This window comes from Oppia nitens, unplaced genomic scaffold (assembly GCF_028296485.1).
Source record: "Oppia nitens isolate AA-2021 unplaced genomic scaffold, nextdenovo-longstitch-racon4-pilon3 scaffold13_pilon_pilon_pilon, whole genome shotgun sequence".
Lineage (NCBI taxonomy): Eukaryota > Metazoa > Arthropoda > Arachnida > Sarcoptiformes > Oppiidae > Oppia > Oppia nitens.
This window is the reverse complement of record NW_026533192.1, coordinates 314,779-326,485: the sequence shown is the minus strand read 5'-3', so window position 1 is coordinate 326,485 and position 11,707 is coordinate 314,779. Positions and strand designations below refer to the sequence as shown.

The 11,707-nt window shown below is 30.9% G+C and overlaps 4 protein-coding genes and 1 long non-coding RNA gene across 6 annotated transcripts; 1 reads left to right on the top strand and 4 right to left on the bottom strand.

The window, feature by feature from the left end:
- Window positions 1-35: 35 nt before the first annotated feature.
- Window positions 36-990, bottom strand: LOC128958981 (uncharacterized). Of its 2 annotated transcripts, none has more exons than XR_008484564.1 (3): window positions 937-990; window positions 774-833; window positions 36-183 (listed from the first exon to the last, which is right to left on the bottom strand). It is a non-coding gene; the product is annotated as an uncharacterized LOC128958981 (long non-coding RNA). The 2 variants fall into 2 exon arrangements; XR_008484565.1 differs by having other exon boundaries at window positions 908-944.
- A 1,637-nt stretch (window positions 991-2,627) lies between these two features.
- On the top strand, window positions 2,628-5,408 carry LOC128959377 (uncharacterized). The gene has a single exon (XM_054305326.1). It carries the CDS (start codon window positions 2,628-2,630, stop codon window positions 5,406-5,408), a length of 2,781 nt encoding a protein of 926 aa, XP_054161301.1.
- Window positions 5,409-6,232: 824 nt separating this feature from the next.
- Window positions 6,233-7,671, bottom strand: LOC128959366 (serine beta-lactamase-like protein LACTB, mitochondrial). Its single transcript, XM_054305316.1, has 3 exons — window positions 6,708-7,671; window positions 6,541-6,621; window positions 6,233-6,462 (listed from the first exon to the last, which is right to left on the bottom strand). The coding sequence occupies exons 1-3, from the start codon at window positions 7,669-7,671 to the stop codon at window positions 6,233-6,235; spliced, it is 1,275 nt and encodes a 424-aa protein (XP_054161291.1).
- Window positions 7,672-8,392: 721 nt separating this feature from the next.
- LOC128958892 (uncharacterized) lies at window positions 8,393-9,479 on the bottom strand. The gene is made up of 3 exons (XM_054304855.1): window positions 9,408-9,479; window positions 8,621-9,321; window positions 8,393-8,536 (listed from the first exon to the last, which is right to left on the bottom strand). The coding sequence occupies exons 1-3, from the start codon at window positions 9,437-9,439 to the stop codon at window positions 8,451-8,453; spliced, it is 819 nt and encodes a 272-aa protein (XP_054160830.1). The 5' UTR covers window positions 9,440-9,479; the 3' UTR covers window positions 8,393-8,450.
- A 694-nt stretch (window positions 9,480-10,173) lies between these two features.
- LOC128959360 (uncharacterized) lies at window positions 10,174-11,494 on the bottom strand. The gene is made up of 4 exons (XM_054305310.1): window positions 11,443-11,494; window positions 10,679-11,355; window positions 10,456-10,606; window positions 10,174-10,378 (listed from the first exon to the last, which is right to left on the bottom strand). Exons 1-4 carry the CDS (start codon window positions 11,472-11,474, stop codon window positions 10,174-10,176), a joined length of 1,065 nt encoding a protein of 354 aa, XP_054161285.1. The 5' UTR covers window positions 11,475-11,494.
- Between the last annotated feature and the right edge of the window lie 213 nt (window positions 11,495-11,707).

The window sequence follows — 11,707 nt, the reverse complement described above, 5'->3', positions numbered from 1 at the left end:
TTTCACCAATTTTGATATATTCAAGTAAGTCCATGGAAGTGGTRGCYTATCTGATCGTATCGTATTATATAAYTCAAACACCGATAAGACCCAGAATAAGGCACAGGGAGTCCATGTGAGGGCTGTYTCTTGAAAACATATGGGAAAATCTGGATTATCTGTAAACCACGTTATGTTTAAGTCCTGTAGTTTTTTTAAATAAATATAATTCATTTATTATATCTAATTCAATAAACATACTGTAATTAAAAATTATTATTATTGCATCATTGTAAATGTACAGTATATTGCAATATTTATTTGAATAATGTACCGGTATAATGATACTATAAATTTATAAAAATACATTTACATTAACTAATCAATTAAATRTTATTATTTTTAGATAYACTGCTAGAATATAATAATTGTTATACAGTATTATTAAATATARAAATATAAAATTTATATAAAATAYCAAAAGTTATTGATATTATCTATTAAATGATTATTGTATTTAACAAAATATTTGTACTTAACAAATGTAATGTTATTAATAATAATTTTTATATATATAAAATCCAAYACATATAATTGAATTTATTTATTTTATTAAGTGAATCAAASCTAAAATTTTAGATACATATTAAACTTAATAGTWTTTTTGTTTTAATGTAAGTGTATTTATAAATTACCGGTATATTATTATAGCAATTAAWAAAATTGATGAAATCATTATATATATATGATATATATATATAATATAAACAATATATTATTTAATTTTTACAAACCCAGTATTTAGAGCCGCAAAATGAATCCATTATTAAACAATAGCAATCATATTATTGAAACTACAAACAAACAAAAGTAAACAATAAATTCAAATAATAAAAATTTTAAATAAATAAACAAAACATAATAAAACCTGATATACTGTACAGTAATATGACATACATTAGTCTAAAACATTGAGAAAACTACAACAGGTATGWTAACTGAACGTATAGTACATTAGACGAGAAATTTTTAGCCTTGAATTTAATGATTAATTCAAATAACGCCTTCAAAAAAAACTATTAAATTTCATTTTTATACTAAAGTATAATAATATGATTTACATTATATAAAAATTATTAGATTTGTTCAATAATGTACTCTTTTGAAAGTATTAATAATAACAATAATTTATAGATTAGCTAATTAGCTATTTTATTAAATATTAAATAAATAATAGATGAGTGCAATAATTGCAATTATTATATACACATTTTCAGTATTTATTTAATAAGTGGATTAAATAAATAGATAAATTACAGATAAATAAAAAAATATTATTTATTAATTAAATTAAATTAAAAAAAGTATTCATAAATATTTTTCTATCTTGATTTACAATTTATTTTTTAYTTATTAATTAAGTTTTTTTAATGAGATATAAATTATTTAATTAATTAGAATTAATATGAAAAATAAAATCCATTTCAATAATTATTCTTTGAATAGTTCTGCAAATATGACAAAAATAGTAAACGGTTTGCAAGTCATATGAAATAGCAGTTAAAATTTGTTTATTTCAATTAAAAATGTTATTTGAAAATCAAAGTACAGTATTATATATGAAAATATTGCTATATTTATTAGTAATAGTGTATCATATAAATGATTAAATTTGATACAGTATTCACACGATTCACTATTGATTTGATTGCTAAGAGCTTTAATATCAATGATATTATGATGCGGATGCTGTCGTAGCATCAGATGACTGACCAACTGGTTGCGGCAAAGCAGTGTCCACTACGACAAGTGACGYACCTCCCGGAGCGCTAGTTTTATAACCGCTGTCATTGTTGYTGGTGTTGTTAGCCATGGATTTTTGCATTTCGATATATAGTTTTTTACGGTTTTCRATGCCTGTCTTATATCGCTTATCTGCCGTWAAATATAAGATTATTTGACAGAAACAGATACAACAAATAGGTAACAAAAAACAGATAATGAAGACGACAGCAATACAACAGACAAATATGACACCAAACTTATTGTTGTCGTCATTCCTATCGGTYATTATATGTATAATTWAAAAAAATAAAATTTAATTAATTAAATAGTTTTTTAATAATTATAAAATACATTTTTTCTTATCGATTGACTGTAATCKCAATGTTTGACTTAACACAACAAATAACTGTTMMATTAGTTGATTTTTGCACTTAACCTGACTGTCCAAATATATTCAAAAGTACTGATAATTCAAATAATATTTTTTGWTTGTATAATTTCGTTATACTGTACATTATAWTCGGTATATGTTAATTAAATTATAGTGATTTAGTGAAACAATTAAGTTTATTACAAACAAATCGAGATAATAAAATACAAAAAAAATAATAATCGTTAYTTAAAAAWAWATTTAAAAATTTTCAAATATATCGTTATTAGAYAAACACTTTCAAACTAAATAGACCACTATTTRACAGTAACGGACAGTTAGATAAAATAMAGCATTAAATTTAGTTTTAATTGATATACAATAAACAGTGAAACATCTGATACCAAAAAAAAGAGATAATTRTTGTTTTGACACAMCTTTAGTTTGTGTTCTTCAAATAACAGTCAAAACGGCAGACAAAGRCAACGAAGGAATGGGTTTCTGGAATCTGTTTAAAGGTAAAGGACAGTCTTCAGGCCAAACAGGTGGCACTGGTAGTGGTAATGCCAGAGGCGGTGGCAAACCTGTCAGTAAAGTGCAAAGTAAAATATCTTCTGTGAATAGTAAAACACAAGTAAAGAAGACAACATCGATGTCATCAACATCTTCGACATCTAAAGCACCGGTAAAGAAGACAGCATCGACAATATCGACGTCATCGACATCATCAACATCTAAGTCACCGGCAAAAGTGGTCAGACCGGCACCAGTTAAAACACAGCCGGTTAGAGGTGTATCAAAAATACGCAAAACTAAATCAGTAGACTCSTTAAACAACGCATCGCCAACTAAACTAAAGGAGCACTTTAGCTCTAGACTCACATCATTGAATGGTCCGCTGGTCGGGGARATAGTATACGATGTCTGCGCTTACGTTATACACTGTCCTAYACACCAGAAGATARTCGTGGCCCAAGAGGTCAAATCCAAGTATATWTGGTTGCCGTTTGTCCATTTGCCGCCCACCCGCACCTGGAGCGAGGGTGCTTATGACGGCGCCAATATAGTACTGTCCAACGGCGACGCTCGGCTGTTCAAAAATCTTATGGCAAAACCGGCTTTCGATARGTTCAGTTGTATGGAGATATTTCGGTTACAATTACCGCAGACACAGAAGTTTAACATCAGACTTATCTATTACGTACGGGTGACCAACAAAAATCCCGCTTTCAAATGCTGCAAAAATACTGGCCGACTTCAGTGGTTAAGTGTATCGGARATTAACAATAGTAAGATAAAGACCAATCTGTGGGGTCCCGAAGTGAGCGAATTTTCCGCTCTGATCGGCGCTAAAAARTTGAGTCCGAAGATCAATGAAATCAGTTTAGACAAAGCCTTTATGTATGTGCCGCGCGATCCGCCCAGAAATCTTGAGGAAGAGATGCTTAAGTCGACTAACTATTCAGAGAAAGATATCGAGCGGTTGTATACCGATTATACCGAACACTGTTTCCCGGCCTTTGCAATGACATTGACCTCATTTAGYGATTATATGTCGAAATACGGCTTCGAAAAGATGGACAAAAAGCTTGATCTCTTGTTTCGAGCCTTCAATTACCAAAAAACAGGTTATTTGGATTTCCATGAATTCTTGTTGGGTCTGACCTCCATTGACCCAATGGCCCAAAATGGTCAGTCGCGGATCAAATTCATTTTCAAGTATTTYGATTTGGATGCAGACGGTTATCTCAATAAGAAAGAATTYACTTCAATGGTCAGCGAAATCTATCCGCAAGARAAGGGAGCGGCCATCGAAAAGAAGGTCATTGAGAGTATGAAAGCGATTGGTGTCCGAAAAAAAGGTGTCTTCTTTGAAGACTTCAATAAGGCTGTCGGTGCCCACAAGTTTCGCGGCACTCATGGTTTGTGTCGATCGAATAGAGCTATTGTCCAACAAATTTCTCGGTCAATGGCTAACCGAACKCTGACCAAAGCCACAACCAAACAGACATTTGAGACCGAAATGTTCAAACGTGTCAAATACGATGGCGTGTGCGGGTCGTGTAGAGACAAAAAATACAGTTACGCCATACATACGATGCGACTGGACATAAGAGGTCATTGGATATCGTCCACAAAGTTACCTGAAATCGATTCAATTGACACTTCTTCGTCTGGCAAAGAAAAATCCAATTCAAACAAAATGTGTAGTGTTTTGGGACTAACGAACAACAAGTTTTCAATAGATGTCGTGTGGAACCAGAAATCAATGGCCAATTATTTCATGAAAAARATACGCGAGTTTAACCAAACTAAAGGTACGCATARGGATAAAAAGGGACTGTTGTATRKCAAAGGGGAAAGGGAGSCATTTGTCAAACAGTTGGGCGAGTTTTGTGCACAGATGGAGAAAATAGTSAGTCAAGATGACCGATGCGCTAAAGCMACTTCACCCGCATTCATCATCGGTGACATTCACGGCAATCTCGAGGATCTGATGACATTGGAGAGAGTGTTGTGGAATAATTTTCCACTTGTRTCGGCCAACTTTGTATTTCTCGGTGATTATGTCGACAGAGGACAGTGGGGTTTRGAGTGCGCSCTRTATATMATGTGTATGAAGATGTTGGCGCCGGGAAAAGTCGTTATTTTGAGAGGTAATCACGAGGTAAGGGAACTGCAGCGACATTACACATATTACAARGAATGTGTCCGMAAATACGGCGATACTCTCGGAAAGAATGCYTACGAGATGACCAATCGGGTGTTYGACAAACTTCCGTTTTCGGCGGTCATCGACGATGCCATCTACTGTGCYCACGGAGGTATACCGAGAGACACACGAATGATTGATGACATTAACAAACAGAAGAACGATTTGCGTAATCCGGAAACAGAGTCRTCCATTGCGTGGCAAATACTGTGGTCGGATCCGTGCAATCAGTTACAGTTCAACGAGTCGGCCGAAYTGCAGGGCATTAAACCAGAGACTACAAAGGGATTCATACCGAACCAGAAAAGGGGAACAGCTTTTCTGTTTGCCGAAGACGCCATCAACAACTTTCTGCAGAACAACGGYCTCACTCATGTCGTCCGAGCGCATGAAGTGCCGGCCAAAGGGTTCMGATTTGATTTCGGCARCAAATGTACCACAATCTTCAGCTGTTCTCACTATTGCGGCAACAATAACGAAGCGGCYGTCRTTCACGTGGACAACGAAAAACTTCGTATTATACGTCTCGATACTGTCAACAATGCACCGGCCAGTGATTGATGGATCAGACAGATAGACATCACCGACAATAACATACACAAAGATATATACTATTTTATGTGTCCACTCATCACTCAATTTGCATCAATATTTTAATGTCCATTATTTTATATATATTATCTATCGTTATATTACTGYATAATATTATGATTTWAAAAATATCTGTATATTAAAAAATTATTTTATATAAATATTAAAGTTTTGTTTTGATATATTGATATATTTGAAAATATTTAATAGATTTTTATAAAAAAATAATAATAATTGAATCACAGATTGATTATCGCTTTGAGAATAGTTTGATAGAAAGGTTACTTTWATTMATTTWTTAGTTCAATCCATATGTGACTAAAAAAATGAAAGTACTGTTTAGCAATYAAATTGATTTATYAATTTGTTGTATCAATTTGTGTGTCAATATTTTTACAATATATTTTACATTTARACTTTTAGGTTTAAACTTAAACAGGTTTAATGRACTGTGAATGTAAGATTACATGAAATGCATTGAAAATATGTTTTCCCCAATGATTGCATAAGTATATCACTYATAATTTTTCACTTAACTAGACATACAATTAAGTGTAATAAACAYAWTATWTGTATAATAGTAGTGATACTGTAATGTAGCTATTATTCRATTGYATGATAATTACTAGCTTTAACACTGTATTAGATTAATACTAATATTAATTTAATAGCCATTCAAAATATTTATATTTTATGTAATTWATTGAACACATGTTATGAATGAATGTTTAATAAACAACTTTAAGACACTTTAATGGCTTAATACTGATTTTATTTAATAATTGTCATTAATTTTATTGAATAAAWTTTTTTGTAATATTTAAAGCCATATCCAAAATCGGATCAAATGGATTAATATTTGTCAATACGGTGACCACCATATGCTGGTCGGGCATTACAACCAACATAGTGGTCACACCGCTGAGTCCACCGCTATGCCAATAGTAACGCTTGATAGGCGCCATTTGACACTTGCCATCACAGGTGATGGGATGATCCAAATTGRTTAGTCCCCATCCATGTGCTAGTGATATATAATATGTTATACAGTATATAAAATATGTTAACTRATTATCAATAATGTTTGTGTCCAATGACTTACTATAATAACCAATACCACTGTAATTTCCCATTTCWATCACTGGTTCCCACAGTTTCTGCACTGTTGTTGACTTTAAGAGATCTGATAGAAARATATCATTAAAAAAATAATTAAAGATTAAAATAATTAATTAAAAAATTAGAAATAATTTTCTAAGGAAAGTATACCTGAATTTTGTTTGTTATAATAAGAGTTTATCATATAATTGCCGAAATGCAGCAAATCATTAGCAGTGGACACAACACCGGCAGATGTTAGCCACGAGTTGGCCGACCAGACGTCGTCGGCTATGAAAGCGTTATAGAGTTTTAGTTTGTCTTCGTTGATATGGTGTGACCGCAAATATGGCGAATCGCTTCGTATATAATAGCGACTTCTGTGGGCCAGTATCTGGTCGTGTCGTTCACATACCGTACCATTCATACCGAGCTCGCGAAACATGCGATTGATAGCCGTCTCGTACGGCTCATCAATAATAGACTCGATGATAGCGCCAACCAATTGAAAGCCATAGTTAGAGTAATTAAACTGAGTTCCCGGCGCCGATATAAGCGGCTCATCACGAAATTGTCTCACACTTTCGGTTGCATTTTTATAGTCRAGAAATTCACGAAAATCTTCGGGAAATTTGGTAACTCTAAGACCGGCCGAATGTGACATTACTTGTTCAACAGTAATCACAACATCTTTGCCCATCCATTGCTTGACGGGAAACACTTCGGGTCTCAAATAACTATGAATTGATTTCTTTAAATCGATTAATCCTTTTTCCATTAATCGACCGATCAGTGCTGTGGTCAACGACTTGCTAATACTGGCCATACGCCACACCGAGTCATCCCGAGTCGGTAAATTGTTTTCAATATCAGTYTCACCAAAACCACGGAYCATAACGTTCTGTCCTTTAATACCGACACCGACCACAACACCAGGTATTAGATTAACTTTTTGRACACTTTCGACATATTTCACAGTTTTGTCGATGGCTTTGGCAATATCCGTAACATTAGTTCCAATACAATGACAATTGTCGTCATCAGATAACTCATATAAATAATGTTCCGGCGATCGCACTAACAAACAATGTCCTAAATATAGTAAAATTATAAATAGATTTAATARTTTAGTCATTTTTTATATTTTAATTAATACTGTATATTGATAGTAATAATAATTTTTATTTTAATGTTATAATAATTTTTTTTATATAAATTTATATACTGTATAACTTAACTTATAATATAGAGATATTTCATATAGTGTATTACTAAATTTATATAAATAATAAAAATAATAGATAATACCTGTAATGATATTTATAATCACTATAAATATTATCTGTTTGTGAAATTAAACACATGTTTAATTTGATTCAATATATGATTATCACTAAAACAAATAAATAAAAAAACTAATACTATAGAAATCTAATTTTACACTTAACTACAATATTCAATATTTTAAAATAATATATTTATATAAACAGTAATTTATTATAAAACTATTTAAAAAAAACTATTTAAATCTATTAATTTATAGCATAATAGACATTATTACACAAATTTCATATCTTTTGTATCATTGTCTAACCATATATTTCTAGTTAGTAATTGTGATGATATTTCTATATTAACAACACAAGGCTTGATGGCTGAGGTTTGATAAATTGAATGTATAAAATGTGCAAACGATTCAATAGGCTGACCATTAATTTCTATAATTATCCCGTATTTTATATTATTGMTTTGTAGTTGTTCACTGTCGTCATTTAATTACCCGTAATATAAAATATTATTAATGTTAGTAAATATAATACTTATTCAAATGMTATCGATTGATATTATACTTTCCAATTGAAGGCATAATTATCTGATAGTAAATAAAAATGCGATTATTTTCCGACACAATTTTCATCCGTAATCCCATTCCAATTGAATGATCCCGAGTCGAATATCTGTCCGATTGTTAGCAAATTTGTTGGCCATTTCGCACATACCTTAATGAAAATAATTTCCGATTAATTTCTTGTGAAAGTTTAATTGATTAATATTGATATATATTKTATTAGTAGTAATCATACGGTAAATTTGACAGCCTTGTCCACCTAAAAAATGCTTATATCTTAAATTACCAATGCACGGGTAGCCCACAAATTCGCCCAACATATTGACAATGGCGCCGCCGGACATTCCCGGAACCATTTCGGCACTGCTTTCGATCATTACCCGATTGGCTACATCGTAGTGATGCACATAGTTTTTAACCACATCTCGGGCTAAAAGACTGACCGGACATATGATAATACCGGGACTCCAATTGGGAAACTTTTTGGCTGATATGGGAACTCCAATGGACATGACTTGATCGGCAAACATTGCATCGGCGTATTTGGCCGATTTAAGTGCCGAACCTGCCGATACAGCTACCTTTGCAACAACAATGGCCAAATCAAATTCTGGATCTGTTAACAATACTCTTCCATATCCTATTTTTATATTATTATTATCCATTAATGACAAATTGACCACTTGGTCTACAACGTGTGCACAAGTAATGAGATATATATGACTATTGGATTTAATATCAASTATACAAGCGGTTCCTGATTTTGCATATCGACACGCTTCCCACAAATCTYTATTTGCAATTGATAATTTRACTATTTTGGTCAACGCTTCCTCCACAGTATTACTATCCATCAGATACACCCTTTTAAAACAAATATGTGTCTGTTTTTGCCATAAATAATAACCACACAATGAAACAATTGGTAGATAAAATCTTTGATAAGAAAATGTTGATTAGTATTATTGTTTTGAATCTATTGAATATAATATCTTTTTGAGTGATAATAAGTTTTTAACAACCGATTAGCTATGAATCCAAACATTTTGTTCATTCTCTATGAATAATCAATCACTGAATCTTTAAGATATCATTAAATAATAATTTGTAGACAAAAATAATTAAATAAAAATACTTAATTTGAATTTATTATATTGATTTCTCGTGATAAATAATAAGTTAAAAATTAATAGCTTGYGATATCTTTATATTTATACTAACTGTATATTATATATCAAATTGTATTATATATTATAGTAAAACATAATTTTAATTTTAGACATTTAGCATTAATATATTGATGTTTTAGTGACATTTGTTGTACCGGTTATAAAATAAATTTCCTGTAAATTTTTAATTAAAAAACTAATTGCATTTAAATATAATTTTTTAATTAGTAAAGAAATTTTATAGTTAATAATAATGAAATTTTTAATTACTCTAAAATTTAGTCTAAGTAACAMCAATTAGCTAAAAAAATAAACACATGTTTTATTTGATAAAATAAATGATTACTAAAACAAATACTTTAGTTTACAAACTAGTGATACTCCMGGCCGGTATAATACAGTACAATAGATATATATATATAATTATATACCTAATTCTGTACCAAAATCTATATATATGTATCTAATTTTTACATTTGACTACAATATGCAATATTTTAAAATAATATATTTATACATTATGAATTTATACATTACAATATGTAGTACTTTATTATTAAAYTATAAATAACTAAAAAAACARTAAACTATACAGTTATACCAATGCACTACACATTGATTATACAAATTTTATATTTTCTATATCACTGTCTATCCATATATTTCTAGTTAGACGTTGTAGTGATTGAATTATATTTACAACACAAGGATTRTTGGCTGAGGACTGGTTGATTGAATTGATAAAGTATTGGATTGATTGAATAGGCTGTCCATTAATCCCTACAATTATCCCGAAGTTAATGTTAKTACCCTGTAGTTGTTCACTGTTACCATTTAATACAAAAATATTATTAATATTAGTATATAAATTAATTAATCAATAATATCGATTGACATATACTTTCCAATTGAAGGCATAATTATCTGATATAAAATAGATATACAATTGTTTTCCGACTTAATTTTWAGCCGTAATCCTAATTTTAATGAATGCTCTCGGAGTCGAATAGTTGTCCGATTGTTGACATATTTGTTGGCCTTTTGACACAAACCTTAATATAAAATATAAAATTTATTATTAAAAATAACAGTTTAATTGATTAATGTATTATTCGTAATCATACGTCCAATTTCAATGCCTTTTCCGCCATAAAAGTTTCGTTTTATTGAATTACCGATACACGGGTAGCCCACAAGTTTGCCCATCATATTGACTATAGCGCCGCCGGACATCCCCTGAACCATTTCGGCGCTGCTGTGGATCATTGTCCGATTAGCTACATCATAGTCATGCACATAATAACTGGCCACATCTCTGGCCAGAAGACTGGCCGGACATCTGATAATACCGGGACACCAATTGGGAAACTTATTGGMCGATATGGGAACTCCAAATGCCATCACTTCATCGGCAAACATTGTATCCGTGTAAGTGGCCGCTTTAAGTGCCGAACCTGCCGATACAACTACCTTTGCAACAACAATGGCCAAATCAAATTCWGGATCTGTTAACAATACTTGTCCATATCCTATTTTTCTATTACTAACATCACTTAATGCAAAGTTTACCGCTTGTTGTACAACGTGTGCACAGGTAATGAGATACAGGTGACTATTAGATTTAATATCAAGTATACAAGCGGTTCCTACCGGTGCTAATCCGCACGAATCCCACATTTCTTTTTTAGCAATTGACAATTTGACTATTTTGGTCAACGCCTCCCCCACAGTATTACTATCCATCAGATACACCCTTTTGAGACCAACAATATGTGATTGTTTGTTATGCCATAAATGATAGCTATTTATATGGAAACAATTAATACATAAAATCTGTTATTATTTTAAATMTWCAGTTTATTTGAAGATTGATTATAAGTTTTACAACCTATTAGCTATGAAACCAAAAATTTTGTTCATTGTCTCTGAATAGTTAATCAATAAATAGTATCAGTAAATAGTAATTTATAAATAATTTATTTGAATTATTTGTATTGATATCTTGTGATAAAATAATWACAGTTAAACACAAATAGATCGTGATTTCTATTTCAAATATATATCAATATATCTAATGTTGTAGACATCATGTTGTAATATAATTTTTTTTGTTAAATAAACATTTTTATATATRTATAAAAATATACTAATAA